Source organism: Salmo salar, chromosome 23 (genome assembly GCF_965601325.2).
Source record: "Salmo salar chromosome 23, fSalSal1, whole genome shotgun sequence".
NCBI lineage: Eukaryota > Metazoa > Chordata > Actinopteri > Salmoniformes > Salmonidae > Salmo > Salmo salar.
The window spans coordinates 37,355,417-37,380,566 of record NC_138313.1 but is presented as its reverse complement, the minus strand read 5'-3'; the positions used below and the strand labels follow the sequence as shown (position 1 = coordinate 37,380,566).

The window sequence follows — 25,150 nt, the reverse complement described above, 5'->3', positions numbered from 1 at the left end:
GATACTGAGGAAATTCACCACTGCATTTATTTATCAAACAAAAACATGTTTTATACATTGTAGTATAGCCATTGCTTTCATACACAGAATCTTTTTCTTTTTAATACAAATGGAAAAGCCCTTTCTGTCCATCCCCAGTAACTGGAGAACAAGAGGTTGACTGTATAGTAACAGGCAGACTTACCATCAGTGCACAATCCAAAATACCAACTACACACATTTTAAACTAAATGTATTATAGGTTATTACATCAGTAATTCTAAACTGTTTGACATCTTCAGTGGTGATCAGTAGTAATGACAGAACTACAGAATACTGGAAATATCTAGGGGGACAATTTTCACAAACCTATGAGAGAAATTTAGTTGAATATATTGCTTTAATGTGAGGTAGCAACTTCCTGATTCACACAGATCACCCAATAAAATAATTTGTTTACAATTCTGTAGGGATGTATGCTACTAGCGATACTGTACATCAGCAGCAGCAGATTACTGGAGCAGCAGAACATCTAAAGCTCCGTTTATACATGATTCTAACTTGCGTCCTTTGTCCTGCTCTTGTCCACATTCTGATTGTGCTCACATTTTTAGACACATGTAGACAATCAAAAGACACATTGTGATCAGATCATCCTGCCCACGCATTGTGTCTGAATATCTTACAAGTGTGGACAGATCTGGACAGAGAATCCATTTAAATAATTATTCTGCCCTCTAAGTGGCACCATTGACTGAGTACATCAATAAGTCTTACAATAAATATTATTTAGAAAGGATAGCTGTGAAATCATTTGCATAAAAGTAGGAACAGGACATCTGGTCACAATCCAGAAACAGTTGATGGATAATAGACACATTTCTGGAAATACAGGCACAATCAGAATGTAGACAAGATCAGGAAAAGGAACCATGTTAGCACCAGGTATAAACTGGGCTTAACACCACACTATATAGTTGTAGTGTGAGGGCTTAATCACAAATGACCAGTGCAAGGCTGGGAGATGGTAGAGGCAGTGCACATTTCAACACATCTAGGGTAGTATATGTGTATCTTTCTGCCAGTAGCATTTTGATGAACTAGGATATTAACATTGTTCATAACCAGTACCTTTATGTCATTGGTATATAGAGATGAACGACACGGTTTGAAATGTAGCATTCATTTGAGGGAGGGAAAGAAATACAGTTGGGAAGAAGCCCCTTTTATTGAAATAAATAGCTGAAGATATCAAAACACGAGGCAAATGTACATGACTCAGTTGACAAACGTATTTATATGGAGAAAAAGAAAACATGCAACTCATAAAAAGATCAAATCTCTCAAACACAATGTGTCCACTGTCCATTAAATTAGCCTTTGAGTACCATGAGGCTCACCTCCAATATGGCCAATAATAAGGCATTGAAAGATTTGCATTCTGATTGAAAGTTTGTTTTGCACTCAGATAAATATGTCCGAGGGCAGTGTACTATGCTAAGTCACCCAACCCTCCTCTCTGCCTAGGCTACATGACTGGTGTGTGCTAAGACAGAGGTTGGGTTAAGAGGTTGCCTGTCACCGTTTGTCCTGCCTATTGAGCCTGTTTCTCCTTGGCTGTGTCCAGCTCCTCAGCTAGGTCCCCTCTCTCCTGGTTCCAGTCCTTCAGGCCCTCTGGCAGACTGGTGTCCTCTTCAAAGCTGCCTGTCCCCTCCACAAACTCCTCATAGGTTGACTTTTCCTCAAATGGCCGTGGCCCCAGCAGCTCCAGCATGTCTGCCTTGCCCAGGACCTCCTTCTCCAGGAGACGCTTCCCCACCTGGGGTGAAGAGAGAGGAACGGTGGGGTCCCAGAGACAGTCATGACACAGGGTGGACATGAGAAAGAGCCAGACAGCAGCTCTAGGGACTACTACATTTCTGTTTGATCTTAAAGCCGCCATCCTTAATGGTGAAACGGTCACGTACGTTTTGAGATATTACAACAAAAGAAGTTACTGCAAACCATCAACACAGTTTTTTCCCCATCAGACATCATTGCACGCGCAATATGTACTGCCATAATTTTTTTACCATGCTGCACAACGCTCCTCAGCTCTGCTACAATAACAACAGTGGTGGGGTTGTTAGTGGTGCCGTTTCCCCATCTTTAAGCCCAGCAAGAAAACTAAATCTAGAAGGGTGTGCCCTTGACAATCGAGCATGACATGACAGAGTAATCTGAAAACCTTAGAACTACGTGATGTTCACGTAGGTCAATGCAATTCTCACCATGTCCACACACTCTCTCTTGTCCACAATCAGCTCCATGGTCCTCTGGTAGGCGCTGTCCACCAGGTCTCTGACCTCCTGGTCTATGAGCTCTGCAGTGGCCTCGCTGTAAGGCTTCTCCATCACCATCTCCCCTTGCCGAGGAAGGTCAAAAGACACCTGGCCTACCTTCTCACTCATCCCAAACTGCACTATCTGGAGACAGGAAGAGATGTGGGGATCAGAAATACAACAGGTACTGTGAGATAATTAAGCAGTAAGGCCCGAGGGAGTGTGGTATATGGCCAATATACCACGGCTAAGGGCTGTTCTTATCCATGACGCAACGCGGAGTGCCTGGACACAGCCCTTAGCCATGGTATATTAGCCATATAACACAAACCCCTGAGGTGCCTTATTGCTTAATTGTAAACTGTTTACCAACGTAATTTGAGCAGTAAAAATAAACTTTGTCATACCTGTAGTATACAGTCTGATATACCACAACTATCAGCCAATCACCATTCAGGGACTCGAAACACCCAGTTTATAATAGACAGTAACATTTCCCAAGACAAATTCCTTTCAACACTGTTGAATTGTAACCATAGCTTTTTTAACCATCGCTTTGTTTTTTAATTGTAACTGGATTTCATTTTAAAAGCTCTGGGGATTCATTCTGAAATCTCTGACGAAGGCTGTGAGGCTGAAACGTTAGCTTAGCTATCAATTAAAGTGCAGCGCTTGAACTTTCCTCTGAATGCCATATAGTAGGGTACCTGTGCGTAGGCTGACTGGGTGACCTTCTTCAGGTCATCCTGGGCTCCAGTGGTGATCTTCCCAAAGAAGACATGTTCAGCCACACGTCCTCCCAGCATCATACACATCCTGTCAAACAGCTGCTCCCGCGTGTACAAGTACTGCTCCTTGGGGAGGTACTGGGCATACCCCAAACCCTTCCCTCTGGGGATGATGGACACCTAGGGGAAGAGAAAAGGGACACATGGCATTAGAATAGTGAAAGAAAAGCAACTTTACAAATCCCGCTCCTTCTAGATCACACATGCCACATCTTTTAATTTCATTGTATCAACACGTGTGGTTGAATTGTGTTTTTAAATGATCAAATCATAGCCCAACATTTCCATCAGACTCACTCTGGAAGAGACCCTCAACGCAGAGAGAACAATATGGAGCTGAACCTGCAGAACGGACGTTTGATTGAATTGGGCCATAAAGCACCTCATGACGTAAGCCTTCATGTCCACACAAAGAGACCACTATGCCTGCAGACTGCTACCCGTCATGGGGACCTAGTTCGCTCGCGTGACTCATGGTTATACAGCATAATGAACTCTAACAAGTCTTCTATTGATTCCAGTTGTTTCTTCATTTCTTTATTTTGGGGATTTGTGTGTATTGTTTGCTATAGTGCACTGTTGGAGCAAAAAATATAAGCATTTCCCTGCACCTTCGATAACATCTGCAAAATACACTATATACACAAAAGTATGTGGACATCCCTTCAAATTAGTGGATTTGACTATTTCAGCCACAAGCGTTGCTGACAGGTGAATAAAATAGAGCACACAGCCATGCAATCTCCACAGACAAACATTGGCAGTTGAATGGTCTTAGTGAAGAGCTCAGTGACTTTCGACATGACACCGTCATAGGATGCCAACTTTCCAGTCAGTCAAATTCCTGCCCTGCTAGAGCAGCCCCGGTCAACTGTAAGTGCTGTTATTGTAAAGTGGAAACGTCTAGGAGCAACAACGACTCAGCCAGAAGTGGTAGGCCACACAAGCTCACAGAATGAGACTGGCCAAGTACTGAACCGCGTAAAAATTGTCTGTCCTTTGTTTCAAAACTCACCACCGAGTTCCAAACTGCCTCTGGAAGCAACGTCAGCACAATAACTGTTCATCCGGAGCTTCATGAAATGGGTTTCCATGGCCGAGCATCCGCAAACAAGCCTAAGATTACATTGCGCAATGCCAAGCATCGGCTGGAGTGGTGTAAAGCTCGTCGCCATTGGACTCTGGAGCAGTGGAAACGCTTTCTCTGAAGTGATGAATCACACTTCACCATCTGGCAGTCCGACAGATGAATCTGTGTTTGCTGGATGCCAGGAGAACGCTACCTGCCCCAATGCATAGTGCCAACTGGAAAGTCTGGTGGATGAGGAATACTGGTCTGGGGCTGTTTTTCATGGTTCGGGCTAGGCCCCTTAGTTCCAGTGAAGGGAAATCTTAATGCTACAGCATACAATGACATTCTAGAGAATTCTGTGCTTCCAACTTTGTGGCAACAATTTGGGGAAGGCCCTTTCTTGTTTCAGCATAACAATGCTCCGGTGCACAAAGCGAGGTCCATACAGAAATGGTTTGTCGAGATCGGTGTGGAAGAACTTGACTAGCCTGCACAGATCCCATCAACCCCATCGAAAACCTTTGGGATGAATTGGAATGCCGACTGAAAGCCAGGCCTAATCGCCCAGCATCAGTGCCTGACCTCACTAATGCGCGTGACTGAATGGAAGCAAGACCCGGCAGCAATGCTCCAACATCTAGTGGAAAGCCTTCCCAAAAGAGTGGAGGCTGTTAAAGCCGCAAAAGGGGGGACCAACTCTATATTAACGCCCATGATTTTGAAATGAGATGTTCGACGAGCAGGTGTCCACCTACTTTTGGTCATGTAATGTATGTGTACTCGACCAATAACTGATTTATGCAATTAAGACAAACGTACTCATTTTGGGCCATGTCAATTTTGAAACCTAAATGTGTGTTAAACCCATGCAGGAGAATCAAAGTTATTATTTTAGAACCCCACTCAAATCCATTCAATATCCCCATATTCCAACCTGTGATCCAGTTGTGTGACAGACACTGTCATTGACCCGTCTGCAAGCCAATGTCAGAAACTGTTCAGTATGACAATGTGAACAGTACTGCAGTGGGACTTGGTTCATTCGTACACTATTTCACACCTGGGATGTATAAGATGCGTTTTGAGACTGGACAGTATTGGGAGAGTTTGTTTTTGCCCTAGCACTACACAGCTGATTCAAATAACCAACTCATCATCAAGCTTTGAATATTTGAATCAGCTGTGTTGTGCTATGGCAAAAGACAAAATGTGCACACGGGGGGGGTGGGGGGGTCAAGACAGAGTTTGGGAAACCCTGCTCTATTCACACCAACACACAGTGGAAGGTGCTGCTGGGCTGTTTGTTTTGAGCAGTGTCAAAACTGCACTATGAAAGTCACATGCAAATGTGCTAGTAAAATAATATATATATTTCTCTGGTTAGCAACCCCCAACCAAACAGCCAGGTAAACAAAACCGGGCCTTTAAAAGAGGGAGTTACTGTACCTTCAGCAGTGGGTCAGCATGTTGCAGGAACCAACCCACTATGGCGTGGCCAGCCTCATGGTACGCTACAGTCTTCTTCTCATTGGGCTGCAGAACCTGGGTCTTCTTCTCAAGACCTACAGACAGAGACAGACAGACAGCAGCAGTGTTATATCTTCACCATTCTATTACCATCCACACCTCACCTCATCCTAAAGATGGGACATTCACAACAGTGTTCATTTTGTCAGCTATTTTAGATTTTTTATTTTTTTTTGTCTTAGTGTCTATGACTAAAACACCTTTAAGTCCCATTTTAGTCATTTCATCCTTCTTATGTTTACTTATAATCAGTTGACTAAAACTCCAGGACAATTTGTCTAGTTTTAGTCACATATTAGTCAGTGCATTTGTTTTACTTTCATAGCCTACATGAAAGCAAGAGATGGTAAAAAATGATTGTTTCTAGTTTAAGCTAGTTACAATTGAAGTGTCCTGGCTGCCCATCAGTTCAAAAGATTGACAAGTGACTGAATGACTGCCTGGGAGCTGTGTGGGAGAGCCGGGTAGATAGGCTCAATCGGATCACGCAACTGAAAGACGTTAATTCTGCCAATGAGAGGATTGCATTAAATACTTGGCATGCATGCTTATGATTGGACTAAACAGATGAAAAGAAGCTTCCTATTGGGCACACACTGGTTGAATAAACGTTGTTTCCACGTTGACTCAATGTGGAATAGACATCTGTTTATGTCAAATTGAATGTCCAATAGTGAAGTGGATTTCTCATCTCGTCACATTTTCATAAAATGAAAACGAATGTCAGTTTTTTTCCATGGCATCTCGTCTCGTTATCGTCATTAGTTTTCTCAGGGAAAATAAGTTGTTGACAAATATTTATTTTCATAGCTATTGTTGATTTAATTAACACTGATTCACAAAGCTGAGATAACATAATAATACAAGGACATGGAAGACATGACAACCCACCTCCAATGACCCTGTCGATGGCCTGCTCAAAGTGTTTCCCTTCCACATGTGGGTTGAGATGTCTAGCAGCAATGAGGGCAGACTCGTTACACACGTTAGCTATGTCGGCTCCTGGTGAAGACAGGAAGACAGAGAGGATGTTTCAAAAACATTGACATGATAATCAACATGGCATCTTCTAACACAGAGCAGCTCAACTTGCCTGTGAAGCCTGGTGTGGCGGCAGCCATCTTCCTGGCCAGTCCGTCTTTGTCCATAGCAGGGTCCAGTTTGATGGGCCGTAAGTGCACTTTGAAGATGGACGCCCTGCCTTTGATGTCAGGTGGGCCTGAGACATGGACATGTATTGTATTTCATGAAAGACTAATTTAGTCTGCTGATTAGGAAATTGTTATGTATGGATTATAAATGTGTTATGAAGTCCTTAGATTTACATAAAGTCTTACCGAATGGGTAGTACTTCTCAATATGAATATCAATATGCTGTATGTTGACAATTCGCTGAAATTACCACCGCACAGCCTGAGCTCCAGTTCAATTGAAAGACTCCATACCTATGTAAATCTGCCTGTCAAATCTGCCAGGCCTCATGAGTGCAGGATCCAAGATGTCTGGTCTGTTGGTGCCGGCCAGGACGACGACGTTAGTGCTGGTGTTGAATCCTAGAAGAAAAACACTAGGGAATTACCCTCACAGTATATGCATTACAGTTCATTAAGTAAACATTTTAGAGTAATGGCAGAAAATAACAGCTTTATAACAGATGACATCATAGAGCGCCAATGTCACATAATAATAGTTATTATTTCATAAATAGGGGACACCTATGAGATTAACCAGCAATATGATAGAGAGTGTGAGTTTGCGATCTCATTTCACCCATACTCACCATCCATCTCCACTAGCAGCTGGTTGAGAGTGTTCTCCTGCTCGCTCTGGCCACCAAAATTTCCCCCGCCCCTCTTGCGACCCACGGCGTCTATCTCATCTATAAACAGAATACAGGGGGCGTTCTTCCGGGCCATGGCAAACATGTCTCTCACCTACAGGGGGGAAACAGTCAATACTAAGTCTCTAAAACATTTTCATTCACATCCTCACAGTAAGCGATGCATTTCAAGTCAAATGGATTGAAATGTATCTATGTGGTTAGCAAGCTAGTAGATACAGCTATTTGCAGCTATGATCTAAAATGCACATCATGTGACTTGAAAACGGATGGTATGGAGTCAGGTGCAAGTGTTCCCTCTGGTTCTAGTGTGAACTCACCCTGGCAGGCCCAACACCCACAAACATCTCCAGGAACTCAGAGCCGTTGACAGTGATGAAGGGGACGTTGGCCTCTCCTGCTGTGGCCTTGGCCAGCAGGGTCTTGCCTGTGCCTGGAGGTCCAGAGAGCACAGCACCCTGAGAAAACACAGCACAACACATGAGATTTAAAATACCAGTATAATGGAATGTTCATTTCTCATGGGCTGTGAAAAGACAGCAAACTACATCTAAAATTAAAAGGCATTTTCTTCCTACATTGAAAGGTGTTTCTTGACTACTATGACTGCTGGGCTGTTGTCACATCCCTTAACTTTGGAATCTTGGTCCCCAGTAGGGTTGAGCGGTATCCAGATTTTCATATCGAATACCGTCCTTCTCTCATCCCGGGATTTACGGTATTAACGGTTTAGTACAGAAGTGTGTGCAATTTTTTTTAAATAAATGAAGCCCATTGGGAGTCTATTACCAGAATGCTAACAAAATCTATCGCAAGTAATAGCGAATAGCGCAAACGAAAAAACCGAGGCACAACCAAATGTCATTTTTGGTGAGTTTGGACATTAACAAGCGAATGTGAACGAGTGACATTGTGTAACTGAACAAAGTTGATGCATAATTGTCTGAAGCAAGAACAGTACTGGCTCTGGAGCAGCATGTGTACAGTGGTGTCTGTGTGGAGTCGCTAGGGCAATGGCCTTCCGATAAGAGGGGGGAAGAGCAGACAGGCCGAGAACGGAGAGGAGAAGAAAAAAAACGCAAGGAAATCAAACCTACAGATAACTCATCCAAAGGGATTTGACTTCTCAAACACAGCAGAAACCTAACAATATGGATGCCCAGTCATCCTTATTAATTCAGCTACTTACTTAGATAACTAGCAAGTTAAACTTAGGGGTCACATTAACGCACAATTCTATGATAAACATCGGAAATATGATGGCCATGCATAGTTTTAGCAAAAAATACCTTGCTTTTTCACAGTAAGCTAATTTACTTATAGCGTTGCAATTCTGTTGTCATCTTATTAAAATTCAGCTATTTTCTACTGAATGTGTTGCACTAATGTATTTTCTATAGTTGCACATCTCTGATCACTCTATTGAAGCAAAAAAACAACAACACTTGGCTTCAAAATAAAATGCGACCCCTGTCAATACACAGCTGGACTCACCTGCTCCTGCTTTCACTCGTTGTGCTATTTACAAACAAGCATGTGACTGGCTTAACTGTTCAGGGAACTATGGTAAGCTTCATAATGGAAAATAATGAGACGTGTGAAATGTAGAACACAAATCTGCTTTTTCTCTTAACATATTGCACAAGTTGACTGCAGGTATTTACTTAAAAAGTAGATATACAAATTTTACAATTTATTGAAAAACGTAAAATAGTTTCAACGGTATTGAAAAACCATCCCATGGCTATTTCCAAATACCCCAGTATACAATATACTGCCCAAGCCTAGCCCCCAGGTCCAGGTACTAATGTTGTCCAATCCTTCACCTTTGGGATCTTTGCCACCAGGTCCAGGTACTAATGTTGTCCCTAGAGCTGGATGATATGGACAAAATATCATATCACGATACTTTCGAAATTTTAAGACACTATGATTGTATTTGAAGGGATTGTATGTTTTAGAATAATAAAAGTTCTCAATATGCTTTATGAGTAGTTCATGACCGTAGGGTGGCAAATAAGTGATTTTAAATGGGGCTTTCTTGATTTATACTGTTCAATCCAACTCCAAACAACAACAAAAAACGAACAAATGATTAGCATTTTGATCAATTTCTACATTTCCCGCACTTGTATTATCATTTCTGCACTGTGCAACGCAGCATGATACGAGAAAGAAAATATAGGCCTAGTTAATTGGTGAACTGTTGGAATCATGGAAATAAAATAATTATTCTAATACTATAGTTATAATTTAGTGGGCAGCACCTTGAATACATTATTGTTTCACATGACAACGAATTAATATACCAGGGAGGAATTATTGTCATGGTAGGAACCAAAGTGTTGGTCAGTGTTTCCAGGTGACTTTCATTAGATGTTACATTACATGTTTTCTTACTTCATGTCGCTAGCTAGCCAACATACTCATGCCTAGCCTATTCCTCTCTGATAAGAAACCGTTGCACAAACATGCTTATGTACTGTAGGCCTACACCAGCACTGATATCAGGCAGTATTAGATAGCTACATTTGCTCTGACACATAGTACAAAATATTTTTTAAACTAACCCAAGATAGACCAGAGCCTGTTGTTTCCAATGGGAGCAAATTAATCATAATGGGCAGAATAAGCAAGGAGGTGGGCAGAGCCAAGCATGAGCTAGTGAGATCCTATTGGCGCATTCTACAATTTATTTGCATATTTCCGTTAAGGAACGCCTACTCTGTGAAGTGCGGGTGTGCAATAACTCAATTCGCACTTGCACTCCTCCTAAACAACGTATTTTTTAGAAACTTTGGTGGACTGTAAAGTAAAGTCTACAAAACGCAGTCCACTCTGTTACAGATTCTAGTTTTAGAAACAGAAAACTGTAAGGCGATCAAATGTTTCATAGAATTTGCTGAATGTCAGCGAATGTACATCTCACTTCATCTTCTCCCACTGCCGTCCACTGGGCTTTCTCTCATCACCATATTTGGTAGTGAGTGGAAACGCCACTCAGATGCTTCACATTTATACATCCGGTGAAAGATCTGGCTCATTGTTCTATCTGTGTTAGCACATTTAGCAAGCTAGCTAGCCATCTAACTAGCGATTAGCTAATTATTTTAGCAACACCTTGCTAAGAAAACACAAACTAGCAGATAGTAGTTTGCAGACAGTAAGATACACAAACTAAGTGTATAGAACGCTTGTGGAACTCAGCATGTCCCCAACATTGTTGCATCCATCTGACCATGAACTGCAAGAAAGTGCTCGTGACTCCGTGGTCGAGCAACTGCTCTCTCCTTAAGTGACAGGGGGCATGGTTTGGTGTGCTTAGCGGCATGCAGCAGCAGGAGTAGAGGGAGAGAGACAACTCAAGAAGCAAATGGAGTAAACTATAAAAACTGACAGTACACGTGCCAGAGTTGTGTATCACATTTAACAAACCAAACATTGAAATACCATTATAGAAGGTAAAGTAAAAAAACTGGTCCGTGCATCAATACCGGTATATAGTAACATACGGTATACCGCCCAGCCCGAGGTGTCCCATCCCTTACCTTTGGGATCTTAGCCCCCAGGTCCAGGTACTGCTGGGGGTTCTTCAGGAAGTTAACAAACTCCAGAATCTCCAGCTTGGCCTCCTCACAGCCGGCCACATCCTTGAACTTGGTGTTGATGTTGTCCTTCATCATTTTTGCTGTTGATTCGCTCATGCTGAAGGGACCACCTCTTCCACCCCCAGCGCCTCCTCCCATTGGTCCCCGCCGCAGGGTGAAAAGCAGGAAACCAATCAACAGCAAGGTGGGGATCATGCTCATCATAAATGACCTGTAGGAGGAAGGAAAGTTGTAAAATGATGATGACAGTCATAGTTAAAATGTTAGCTTGTACATGAAATTGGACATATGAGTGTGCTTCAAAACAAATCTCAGAGTGAGAAATAGTCTAGCCCTATTGAGGCATGAATACGTGTGTGTGTGTCTGCATTAACTCACCCATCACTCTCGGAGTTGTACATGACAGCTGCCCGATGAGAGGGCTCCAAGCCCAGCTCGTGATGAGCCGCCTCCAAGTTCCTCTCGAAGGTGTCCACACTACCGATGTTAAACCACACATAGCTCTGGGGAAAGACCACCAACACAACAAGTCAATGGATACTCTTTACCACTAGAACCTTTCAGCCTATCAGTACCGGCTAGAGAATGTTGCCGAGTGTCCCCTTTTAGCATATGCATCAGATGCATATTAACCTGCAAGGGGCGCAAACATAACCACCAACGCTTGATAAAGAGTGCATAAACTATTGTAAAGGATTAATTGCATGACAAAATATTTGTGGAAATATATCAATAAAAAAAAATAACAATAGTTATTTGTTTAGATAGTCAAGGATATGTTTTGTATAATATAATAAGTCCTAGAAAAAAAACATAGGCCTGTAGCCTATTTTAGTTTCTCTTACAATAAAAACATTAGTGTAATCCATTTAATAAACTTTCTTTGTAGATTCGATTAGTAATAAGAGTTACAGTAATTATTTACGTTCAGTTACAAAGAATGGTATCAACGTGCAAGGTCAAATGATTTGCTGCTGACAAATAGGCATAACACAAACGCATCATAACACTTGATTTTCTAAATTAAATCAACCTCTTCACACTGCTTATCATTCAGTTAGGCCTCATTTAAATTACATTGTGAAGTAAGGTTCACAATTATCACCCATTCATCCATTTGTCATTCATTCAGTGAGGAGAGAGAGACACATTAGCGCCTGGCTGGGTACCAACGTCCTACAGCACATTGGTGGGTTAAGAAAAAAAATGTATGGGTAAAAAGGCTCCACAAACACAAAAGTTTCTAATTTCCAAATTCTGACAAATGAACAGTAAACTACAAACACTTAGAAAAAGTCAGGGAAGGACAAAATAATCAAATGTCAGCGGCCGTTGGCTATGGCGGTTCAAGTGTTGTACTCTCAAAACACTAACTTCCTCATTTAATCTAGTTTGATCAAACCTACTGAAAGCCCTTATTCACACCGGCATGAATATGAACTCATCAAGTGATTCATCACGCTAAGTGAGTCACTGTTCTGATTCCAGAGAATGGAATTTTCACCTACCGCATCAGCCTCTGCTCCTGGTACTAGAATGACTCGGACATACTGTTTGTTGACAACCTCTAAACGGTCGACCTGTGTAGAGAACAGACACAGACAGCGACATACAAAAAATTTAAATATAACAAAATAATGGAAACAAAAAAATTCTGTGTCTGAGCAGTTACATCACCTTGGCATTATGATTGTACTAATAACAACATGTATTTCTATAAACAGTATCTCTCTATTCTTCACTGAATTGTTGTACTTTGTTCTCACCATTCCTCTGCCAAGGTAGCGTTGGACAAAGTCCTTCCAAGTGATCTCCTTGCCAGTGTCTCTGAATTGATAGTAGAGCGTGGCAGAGGATATCCCAGCAAGTACCACTGCCAGGGCACGGAAGTCTTTCTCATCCCATGGGATGTCACCCTAGAAAGGCAGAGGAAAGGTCAACATGTTGAGGTATCTGCATCCAGTGCCATAGAACGTCACACCATATATACCTACTTACCTCAATCACTCCAGTACCCCTGCACATTGAGTATGTTTCTGACCTGTATATACACTGAGTGTACAAAACATTAGGAACACCTGCCCTTTCCATGACAGACTGAGCAGGTGAATCCAGGTGAAGTCTATGATCCCTTATTGATGTCATTTGTTAAATCCACTTCAATCAGTGTAGATGAAGGGGATGAGACAGGTTAAAGAATGATTTTTATGCCTTGAGACAACTGAGACACGGATTGTGTATGTGTGCCATTCAGAGGGTGAATGGGCAAGACAAAAGATTTAAGTGCCTTTGAATGGGGTATGGTAGTAGGTGCCAGGCGCACTGGTATGAGTGTGTCAAGAACTGCAATGCTGCCGGGTTTTTCACATTCAACAGTGTCCCATGTGCATGAAGAATAGATAAGAGCGGATAATGGATAAGAGCGTCTGCTAAATGACTTAAATGTAAAATGTAAGAATAGTCCACCACCCAAAGGACATCCAGCCAACTTGACACAACTGTGGGAAGCATTGGAGTCAACATGGGCCAGCTTCCCTGTGGAACACTTGACACCTTGTAGAGTCCATGCCCCGACAAATTGAGGCTGTTCTGAAGGCAAAAGTGGATGTAACTCAAAATTAGGAAAGTACCGTAATGTTTTGTAAACTCAGTGTACTTGCATTCTCGTGTTTCTTCATCTCATCTCGAATTTCTTGTGTTTTATTCTATTTTTTTATAATCTATATTATTACTGCACTGTTGGGAAAGTTACACCTGTTGCATCCTGTGCAAGTGGCAAATAAACTTTTAACCCACACACAAACAATACCACCCGCTCCTTGATTTGACATGTAAATACCAACATGTACATATTACCTCAATTGCCTCAACTAACCTGTGGCCCCGCACATTGACTGTACCGGTAGTCCCTGTGTATAGCCTTGCTACTGTTATTTTATTGTTACTCTATAATTATTTGTTATTTTTCTATTTTCTTATTTTTTTACTCTATAACTTATTTTTCTTAAAACTGCATTGTTGGTTAAGGGCTTAAGGGCTTGTAAGTAAGCATTTCACTGTAAGGTTGTATAACTGTTGTGTGCCATTCAGAGGGTGAATGGTATGAGTGTGTAATAATACCTGTTGTATTCGGTGCATCTGACAAATACAAATTGATTTGAAATATCCCTCATAGAATTGGGTGTAATACTATATAGACAGACCATTCACATCACACACACCTTCTGCATGCGGCTCCACCAATCTTTCCCTCCTCCTCCTCTTTTCCCTCCGCCTCCACTGCCACCTGATTCCTTCCCTTTACCATCTGCCAATCAAAAGTGAATGACAGCATTAGGTCGGTCCACTCCAGGCAGACACAGTTAGAGCCAAGGAACATCATCCTGGTTGGCAGATCTAGTCAGGGTAACCTAGGTTGACCCCTTAGACCAATATTCCCCTTGAGGAGATATCACTCAGATAAAAAATATTTTCATTCGACTGCATACCACTAACATTAGGCTCTATAGCACTGCAGTTCATGATTTTATGTAACAGACACTTCTAGACATGTCTCTCGTGGCTTACCTTTTGGCGGCTCAGTGGAGTACTGTAGTCCATGAGATGTAAAGATTCCATCAGGTGACAATAACTTACTTTGAGCAAGCCTCTGAGGAGGAAAGCATAACATCCGGATTATGGGAAAGAGTTTGATTTATAACTGGTTGTGTAGCTAGCTAGCTAGCTAATAGCTAACTTGGCTAACTAGTCTGTTGACCTAACGTTACTGCACTGCCTAGTAGTAGCTAGGCTAGCTAGCTAACTAATATAGGCACACAGTTCTGACAGCACAATAACAGTTCTAGCCATTGTTTGTGTTGTATAGAACTAGCTAGAATGGCTAATTAGTTTGTGCCTAATTTCAGTTGGCTTAACGAACACAAAACAACCTTACCCTGACCGTGGAGCCACGATAGCCGGGCAGCACAGAGAAGTTCCTTGACACTGCACTGCGTACACATGCTCTCACTGCGATCCGTAGAGGCAAAGCAGCCGTCGAGAGAAGCCCCAACATTTGAGCCATTCTCCCGCTGGCACTTGCCCTCCACTCGTTAAAAAAATATCAAATGTTCTAGATATTCTGGCTTCTTACAGTTCATCCGTGTGACAGTGTTGGATAACAGCCACAGTCATTACATACTGCAAGAGCAAGAATGTCAGAGCAAGACCACTAAGGACCCCAATAAATTGACCAAAATGATGCCTGACAATCTGGGTTGGAATGGAAATGTTTTTCCATTGATTCTTAGGGTATGGTCAACAATTGCATGGAAAATATAACCATGTTTAAAATACAGTATATCAAGGATGATATGTGTTCAATAATTACAAGTTTACAGCTTTAATTAACTTTATTTCATTTATGCGCGAATAGGACGACTTTGAGTTTTTCTGCGGAGCTCGGTCTTGGTCTGTGATTGGCTGAGAAACACACACGCACATTGCATCATGGATGAGCAATTTGACAGGTGATTACAAAATGTGTACGTTCACGATGAACAGACAACAAGCTAAATATTCAGCACGTGATAGCCATTTGACTTCAGTTCATCATCATGACTATTTCAAACTACAGTAACTCGACCACTTAGGTATCAACTGGACATGTAAGCATTTTAGGTCGATTAACCACATCCATGGTATAGTGCGGGCAGAGGCTCAGACGAGAGATGGCTCTAACTTCCCCTGTACGTGCTATAGGAGAAGCGGCTCAGGAGCAGGGGCAAGTGGAATCTCTCGTTGGGGTTTGTTATAGTGAAGACAATCTGTTGAAGAAAAAAAAGAGAAAGAAACAGAACATAATAAGGGTTTGTTGGTTTTAATCTTTCAAAAATGCCGGAAATTCTTCCAGGCAAATGTATTGGTAGGTGTATTGATACGTCCATGGCTGATACCCACTTACCTCAACATATGGGTAGAAGGAGTTGTGACCCAAACTCTCCCAATATTGTCCAGTCTCAAAACGCATCTTATACATCCCAGGCGTGAACGCTTTTGTAGTGATGAGTCCAGGACAGCGACCATCATCGTCGGTGGTTCTAAAATAATGAGAACGTTGATGATTCTGCATGGGTTTTTGTCACATATTCAAGTTTCAAAATTGACATGGCCCAAAATGAGTATGTTTGTATCTTTTCAATTGCATAAATCAATAATTGGCCGTGTACACATATATTGCAGATGTTATCGCAGGTGCAGTAAAATGCTTATGTTTGACTAGAATACAGTATATACAGTGCATTTGGAAAGTATTCAGACCCCTTGACTTTTTCCACATTTTGTTAAGTTACAGCCTTATTCTAAAATTGATTAAATATTTATTTCCCTCATCAATCTACATACAATACTTCATAATAACAAAGCGAAAACAGGTTTTGAGATGTTTTAATTTTTTTGCAAATGTATTAAACATAAGTATTCAGAACCTTTGCTATGAGACTCGAAATTGAGCTCAGGTGCGTCCTGTTTCCATTGATCATCCTTGAGATGTTTCTACAACTTGGAGTCCACCTGTGGTAAATTCAATTGATTGGACATGATTTGGAAAACCACACACCTGTCTATAAGGTCCCACAGTTGACAATGCATGTCAGAGCAAAAACCAAGCCATGAGGTCGAAGGAATTGTCCGTTGAGCTTCGAGACAGTATTGTGTCAAGGCACAGATCTGGAGGAGAGTAACAAAACATTTATGCAGCATTGAAGATCCCCAAGAACACAGTGGCCTCCATCATTCTTAAATGGAAGAAGTTTAGACCCACCAAGACTCTTCCTAGAGCTGGCCACCCAGACAAACTGAGCCATCAGGGGATAAGGGCATTGGTCAGGGAGGTGACCAAGAACCCGATGGTCACTCTGACAGAGTTTCAGAGTTCTTCTGTTGAGATGGGAGAAACTTCCAGATGGACAACCATCTCTTCAGCACTCCACCAATCAGGCCTTTATGGTAGTGGCCAGACAGAAGCCATTTCTCAGTAAAAGGCATATGACAGCCCACTTGGAGTTTGGCAAAAGGCACCTAAAGGACTCTCAGACCATGACCAGCAAGATTCTCCGGTCTGATGAAACCAATATTGAACTCTTTGGCTTGAATGCCAAGCGTCACGTCTGGAGGAAACCTGGCACCATCCCTATGGTGAAGCATGGTGGTGGCAGCATCATGCTGTGGGAATGTTTTTCAGCGGCAGGGACTGGGAGACTAGTCAGGATCAAGGGAGAGATCCTTGATGAAAACCTGCTCCAGAGCGCTCAGGACCTCAGACTGTGGCTAAGGTTCACCATCCAACAGGACAATGACCTTAACCATACAGCCAAGACAATGCAGGATTGGCTTCGGGACAAGTCTCTGAATGTCCTAGAGTGGCCCAGCCAGAGCCCGGACTTGAACCCAATCGAACATCTCTGGAGAGACCTGAAAATAGCTGTGTAGCAACGCTCCCCATCCAACCTGACAGCGCTTGAGAGGATCGGCAGAGAAGAATGGGAGAAACTCCACAAATACAGGTGTGCCAAGCTTGTAGCGCCATACCCAAGAAGACTCAAGGCTGTAATCACTACCAAAGGTGCTTCAACAATGTACTGAGTACAGGGTCTGAATACTTATGTAAATGAAATATTTCCGTTTTTTATTTTCAATACATTTGCAAAAATTTCAAAACTGTTTTTGCTTTGTCATTATTGTGTGTAGATTGATGAGGAACAAAATTATTTTAATCAATTTTGGAATAAGGTTGTAACGTAACAAAATGTGGAAGAAGTGAAGGGGTCTGAATACTTCCCGAACGTACCGTACATATGAAGTGGGTAAAGCAGTATGTGAACATTAAAGTGACCAGTTTTCAATGACTATGTACATAGGGCAGCAGTCTCTATGTTGGGGGGTAGAGTTCCAGGTGGTAGGCGGCTAGAACAGTGACTAAGGTTCAAGGTAGGGGACTGGGAGAAGGTCAGCTAGTGGTGACTATTTGTCTGATGGCTTGGAGATGTTTTTAGTCTCTCGGCCCCAGCTTTGATGCACCTGTACCATCTCCGCCTTCTAGATGGTAGCAGGGTGAACAGGCCGTGGCTCAGGTGTCTGAGGTCATTGATGATCTTCATGACCTTCCTGTGACACAGGGTGCTGTAGATGTCCTGGAGGCAAGGCAGTGTGCCCCCAGTAATGCGTTGGGCTGACCGCACCACCCTCTGGAGAAACAGGATGCTCTTAATGGTGCGTCAGTAGAAGTTTGTGAGGGTCTAAAGGTAGTGCATCTCCATGCATTATCAGTCGATCACTATTAATAATACCAGTGAACATTTCGCAAATAGGCCTAAACCTAGGCTAACTAGATCCCAAAGGTATATGCAACACATAAAGGGAGAAGAGAGTGAGACAGTAGTAGGCCTATATCAGGCAGCTGTTCACCCTACCCCACAGTCACTAGGTAGTAGGACTATATCAGGCAGCTGTTCACCCTACCCCACAGTCACTAGGTAGTAGGACTATATCAGGCAGCTGTTCACCCTACCCCACAGTCACTAGGTAGTAACACTATATCAGGCAGCTGTTCACCCTACCCAACAGTCACTAGGTAGTAGGACTATATCAGGCAGCTGTTCACCCTACCCCACAGTCACTAGGTAGTAGGACTATATCAGGCAGCTGTTCACCCTACCCCACAGTCACTAGGTAGTAACACTATATCAGGCAGCTGTTCACCCTACCCCACAGTCACTCAGTCACTAGGTAGTAGGTCTATATCAGGCAGCTGTTCATCCTACCCCACAGTCACTAGGTAGTAACACTATATCAGGCAGCTGTTCACCCTACCCCACAGTCACTAGGTAGTAGGACTATATCAGGCAGCTGTTCACCCTACCCCACAGTCACTAGGTAGTAGGACTATATCAGGCAGCTGTTCACCCTACCCCACAGTCACTAGGTAGTAGGACTACATCAGGCAGCTGTTCACCCTACCCCACAGTCACTAGATAGTAGGACTATATCAGGCAGCTGTTCACTCTACCCAACAGTCACTAGGTAGTAGGACTATATCAGGCAGCTGTTCACCCTACCCCACAGTCACTAGGTAGTAGGTCTATATCAGGCAGCTGTTCACCCTACCCCACAGTCACTAGGTAGTAGGACTATATCAGGCATCTGTTCACCCTACCCCACAGTCACTAGGTAGTAGGACTATATCAGGCAGCTGTTCACCCTACCCCACAGTCACTAGATAGTAGGACTATATCAGGCAGCTGTTCACCCTACCCCACAGTCACTAGGTAGTAGGACTATATCAGGCAGCTGTTCACCCTACCCCACAGTCACTAGGTAGTAGGACTATATCAGGCAGCTGTTCACCCTACCCCACAGTCACTAGGTAGTAGGACTATATCAGGCAGCTGTTCACCCTACCCCACAGTCACTAGGTAGTAGGACTATATCAGGCAGCTGTTCACCCTACCCCACAGTCACTAGGTAGTAGGTCTATATCAGGCAGCTGTTCACCCTACCCCACAGTCACTAGGTAGTAGGACTATATCAGGCAGCTGTTCACCCTACCCCACAGTCACTAGGTAGTAGGACTATATCAGGCAGCTGTTCACCCTACCCCACAGTCACTAGGTAGTAGGACTATATCAGGCAGCTGTTCATCCTACCCCACAGTCACTAGATAGTAGGACTATATCAGGCAGCTGTTCATCCTACCCCACAGTCACTAGGTAGTAACACTATATCAGGCAGCTGTTCACCCTACCCCACAGTCACTCAGTCACTAGGTCGTAGGACTATATCAGGCAGCTGTTCACCCTACCCCACAGTCACTAGGTAGTAGGCCTATATCAGGCAGCTGTTCACCCTACCCCACAGTCACTAGGTAGTAGGACTATATCAGGCAGCTGTTCACCCTACCCCACAGTCACTAGGTAGTAACACTATATCAGGCAGCTGTTCACCCTACCCCACAGTCACTAGGTAGTAGGACTATATCAGGCAGCTGTTCACCCTACCCCACAGTCACTAGGTAGTAGGACTATATCAGGCAGCTGTTCACCCTACCCCACAGTCACTAGGTAGTAGGACTATATCAGGCAGCTGTTCACCCTACCCCACAGTCACTAGGTAGTAGGACTATATCAGGCAGCTGTTCACCCTACCCCACAGTCACTAGGTAGTAGGACTATATCAGGCAGCTGTTCACCCTACCCCACAGTCACTAGGTAGTAGGACTATATCAGGCAGCTGTTCACCCTACCCCACAGCCACTAGGTAATAACACTATATCAGGCAGCTGTTCACCCTACCCCACAGTCACTAGGTAGTAGGACTATATCAGGCAGCTGTTCACCCTACCCCACAGTCACTAGGTAGTAACACTATATCAGGCAGCTGTTCACCCTACCCCACAGTCACTCAGTCACTAGGTAGTAGGACTATATCAGGCAGCTGTTCACCCTACCCCACAGTCACTAGGTAGTAACACTATATCAGGCAGCTGTTCACCCTACCCCACAGTCACTCAGTCACTAGGTCGTAGGACTATATCAGGCAGCTGTTCACCCTACCCCACAGTCACTAGGTAGTAGGCCTATATCAGGCAGCTGTTCACCCTACCCCACAGTCACTAGGTAGTAACACTATATCAGGCAGCTGTTCACCCTACCCCACAGTCACTCAGTCACTAGGTAGTAGGTCTATATCAGGCAGCTGTTCATCCTACCCCACAGTCACTAGGTAGTAACACTATATCAGGCAGCTGTTCACCCTACCCCACAGTCACTAGGTAGTAGGACTATATCAGGCAGCTGTTCACCCTACCCCACAGTCACTAGGTAGTAGGACTATATCAGGCAGCTGTTCACCCTACCCCACAGTCACTAGGTAGTAGGACTACATCAGGCAGCTGTTCACCCTACCCCACAGTCACTAGATAGTAGGACTATATCAGGCAGCTGTTCACTCTACCCAACAGTCACTAGGTAGTAGGACTATATCAGGCAGCTGTTCACCCTACCCCACAGTCACTAGGTAGTAGGTCTATATCAGGCAGCTGTTCACCCTACCCCACAGTCACTAGGTAGTAGGACTATATCAGGCATCTGTTCACCCTACCCCACAGTCACTAGGTAGTAGGACTATATCAGGCAGCTGTTCACCCTACCCCACAGTCACTAGATAGTAGGACTATATCAGGCAGCTGTTCACCCTACCCCACAGTCACTAGGTAGTAGGACTATATCAGGCAGCTGTTCACCCTACCCCACAGTCACTAGGTAGTAGGACTATATCAGGCAGCTGTTCACCCTACCCCACAGTCACTAGGTAGTAGGACTATATCAGGCAGCTGTTCACCCTACCCCACAGTCACTAGGTAGTAGGACTATATCAGGCAGCTGTTCACCCTACCCCACAGTCACTAGGTAGTAGGTCTATATCAGGCAGCTGTTCACCCTACCCCACAGTCACTAGGTAGTAGGACTATATCAGGCAGCTGTTCACCCTACCCCACAGTCACTAGGTAGTAGGACTATATCAGGCAGCTGTTCACCCTACCCCACAGTCACTAGGTAGTAGGACTATATCAGGCAGCTGTTCATCCTACCCCACAGTCACTAGATAGTAGGACTATATCAGGCAGCTGTTCATCCTACCCCACAGTCACTAGGTAGTAACACTATATCAGGCAGCTGTTCACCCTACCCCACAGTCACTCAGTCACTAGGTCGTAGGACTATATCAGGCAGCTGTTCACCCTACCCCACAGTCACTAGGTAGTAGGCCTATATCAGGCAGCTGTTCACCCTACCCCACAGTCACTAGGTAGTAGGACTATATCAGGCAGCTGTTCACCCTACCCCACAGTCACTAGGTAGTAACACTATATCAGGCAGCTGTTCACCCTACCCCACAGTCACTAGGTAGTAGGACTATATCAGGCAGCTGTTCACCCTACCCCACAGTCACTAGGTAGTAGGACTATATCAGGCAGCTGTTCACCCTACCCCACAGTCACTAGGTAGTAGGACTATATCAGGCAGCTGTTCACCCTACCCCACAGTCACTAGGTAGTAGGACTATATCAGGCAGCTGTTCACCCTACCCCACAGTCACTAGGTAGTAGGACTATATCAGGCAGCTGTTCACCCTACCCCACAGCCACTAGGTAATAACACTATATCAGGCAGCTGTTCACCCTACCCCACAGTCACTAGGTAGTAGGACTATATCAGGCAGCTGTTCACCCTACCCCACAGTCACTAGGTAGTAACACTATATCAGGCAGCTGTTCACCCTACCCCACAGTCACTCAGTCACTAGGTAGTAGGACTATATCAGGCAGCTGTTCACCCTACCCCACAGTCACTAGGTAGTAACACTATATCAGGCAGCTGTTCACCCTACCCCACAGTCACTCAGTCACTAGGTCGTAGGACTATATCAGGCAGCTGTTCACCCTACCCCACAGTCACTAGGTAGTAGGCCTATATCAGGCAGCTGTTCACCCTACCCCACAGTCACTAGGTAGTAACACTATATCAGGCAGCTGTTCACCCTACCCCACAGTCACTAGGTAGTAGGACTATATCAGGCAGCTGTTCACCCTACCCCACAGTCACTAGGTAGTAGGACTATATCAGGCAGCTGTTCACCCTACCCCACAGTCACTAGATAGTAGGACTATATCAGGCAGCTGTTCACCCTACCCCACAGTCACTAGGTAGTAGGACTATATCAGGCAGCTGTTCACCCTACCCCACAGTCACTAGGTAGTAGGACTATATCAGGCAGCTGTTCACCCTACCCCACAGTCACTAGGTAGTAGGACTATATCAGGCAGCTGTTCACCCTACCCCACAGTCACTAGGTAGTAGGACTATATCAGGCAGCTGTTCACCCTACCCCACAGTCACTAGGTAGTAGGTCTATATCAGGCAGCTGTTCACCCTACCCCACAGTCACTAGGTAGTAGGACTATATCAGGCAGCTGTTCACCCTACCCCACAGTCACTAGGTAGTAGGACTATATCAGGCAGCTGTTCACCCTACCCCACAGTCACTAGGTAGTAGGACTATATCAGGCAGCTGTTCACCCTACCCCACAGTCACTAGGTAGTAGGACTATATCAGGCAGCTGTTCACCCTACCCCACAGTCACTAGGTAGTAGGACTATATCAGGCAGCTGTTCACCCTACCCCACAGTCACTAGGTAGTAGGACTATATCAGGCAGCTGTTCATCCTACCCCACAGTCACTAGATAGTAGGACTATATCAGGCAGCTGTTCATCCTACCCCACAGTCACTAGGTAGTAACACTATATCAGGCAGCTGTTCACCCTACCCCACAGTCACTCAGTCACTAGGTCGTAGGACTATATCAGGCAGCTGTTCACCCTACCCCACAGTCACTAGGTAGTAGGCCTATATCAGGCAGCTGTTCACCCTACCCCACAGTCACTAGGTAGTAGGACTATATCAGGCAGCTGTTCACCCTACCCCACAGTCACTAGGTAGTAACACTATATCAGGCAGCTGTTCACCCTACCCCACAGTCACTAGGTAGTAGGACTATATCAGGCAGCTGTTCACCCTACCCCACAGTCACTAGGTAGTAGGACTATATCAGGCAGCTGTTCACCCTACCCCACAGTCACTAGGTAGTAGGACTATATCAGGCAGCTGTTCACCCTACCCCACAGTCACTAGGTAGTAGGACTATATCAGGCAGCTGTTCACCCTACCCCACAGTCACTAGGTAGTAGGACTATATCAGGCAGCTGTTCACCCTACCCCACAGCCACTAGGTAATAACACTATATCAGGCAGCTGTTCACCCTACCCCACAGTCACTAGGTAGTAGGACTATATCAGGCAGCTGTTCACCCTACCCCACAGTCACTAGGTAGTAACACTATATCAGGCAGCTGTTCACCCTACCCCACAGTCACTCAGTCACTAGGTAGTAGGACTATATCAGGCAGCTGTTCACCCTACCCCACAGTCACTAGGTAGTAACACTATATCAGGCAGCTGTTCACCCTACCCCACAGTCACTCAGTCACTAGGTCGTAGGACTATATCAGGCAGCTGTTCACCCTACCCCACAGTCACTAGGTAGTAGGCCTATATCAGGCAGCTGTTCACCCTACCCCACAGTCACTAGGTAGTAACACTATATCAGGCAGCTGTTCACCCTACCCCACAGTCACTAGGTAGTAGGACTATATCAGGCAGCTGTTCACCCTACCCCACAGTCACTAGGTAGTAGGCCTATATCAGGCAGCTGTTCACCCTACCCCACAGTCACTAGGTAGTAGGACTATATCAGGCAGCTGTTCACCCTACCCCACAGTCACTAGGTAGTAGGACTATATCAGGCAGCTGTTCACCCTACCCCACAGTCACTAGGTAGTAGGACTATATCAGGCAGCTGTTCACCCTACCCCACAGTCACTAGGTAGTAGGTCTATATCAGGCAGCTGTTCACCCTACCCCACAGTCACTAGGTAGTAGGACTATATCAGGCAGCTGTTCACCCTACCCCACAGTCACTAGGTAGTAGGACTATATCAGGCAGCTGTTCACCCTACCCCACAGTCACTAGGTAGTAGGACTATATCAGGCAGCTGTTCACCCTACCCCACAGTCACTAGGTAGTAGGACTATATCAGGCAGCTGTTCACCCTACCCCACAGTCACTAGGTAGTAGGACTATATCAGGCAGCTGTTCACCCTACCCCACAGTCACTAGGTAGTAGGACTATATCAGGCAGCTGTTCATCCTACCCCACAGTCACTAGATAGTAGGACTATATCAGGCAGCTGTTCATCCTACCCCACAGTCACTAGGTAGTAACACTATATCAGGCAGCTGTTCACCCTACCCCACAGTCACTCAGTCACTAGGTCGTAGGACTATATCAGGCAGCTGTTCACCCTACCCCACAGTCACTAGGTAGTAGGCCTATATCAGGCAGCTGTTCACCCTACCCC

General features: G+C 44.4%; 2 protein-coding genes across 2 annotated transcripts in view; both read right to left on the bottom strand.

Annotated features, from left to right (window-relative positions):
* Nucleotides 1–1,183: 1,183 nt before the first annotated feature.
* LOC106584530 (AFG3-like protein 1) lies at nt 1,184–15,475 on the bottom strand. Its single transcript, XM_014169930.3, has 16 exons — nt 15,070–15,475; nt 14,703–14,784; nt 14,357–14,442; nt 12,902–13,051; nt 12,644–12,715; nt 11,514–11,638; nt 11,076–11,346; nt 7,848–7,985; nt 7,468–7,621; nt 7,133–7,240; nt 6,781–6,906; nt 6,579–6,689; nt 5,607–5,722; nt 3,008–3,208; nt 2,250–2,444; nt 1,184–1,798 (listed from the first exon to the last, which is right to left on the bottom strand). Exons 1-16 carry the CDS (start codon nt 15,196–15,198, stop codon nt 1,574–1,576), a joined length of 2,289 nt encoding a protein of 762 aa, XP_014025405.2. The 5' UTR covers nt 15,199–15,475; the 3' UTR covers nt 1,184–1,573.
* A 36-nt stretch (nt 15,476–15,511) lies between these two features.
* The window catches only part of urah (HIU hydrolase), a 52,688-nt gene continuing 43,049 nt past the window's right edge, over nt 15,512–25,150 (bottom strand). The window contains 2 exon segments of the mRNA NM_001140724.1: nt 15,512–15,940; nt 16,078–16,213. Coding sequence (NP_001134196.1) covers nt 15,851–15,940; nt 16,078–16,213 — 226 coding nt within the window. The 3' untranslated portion in view covers nt 15,512–15,850.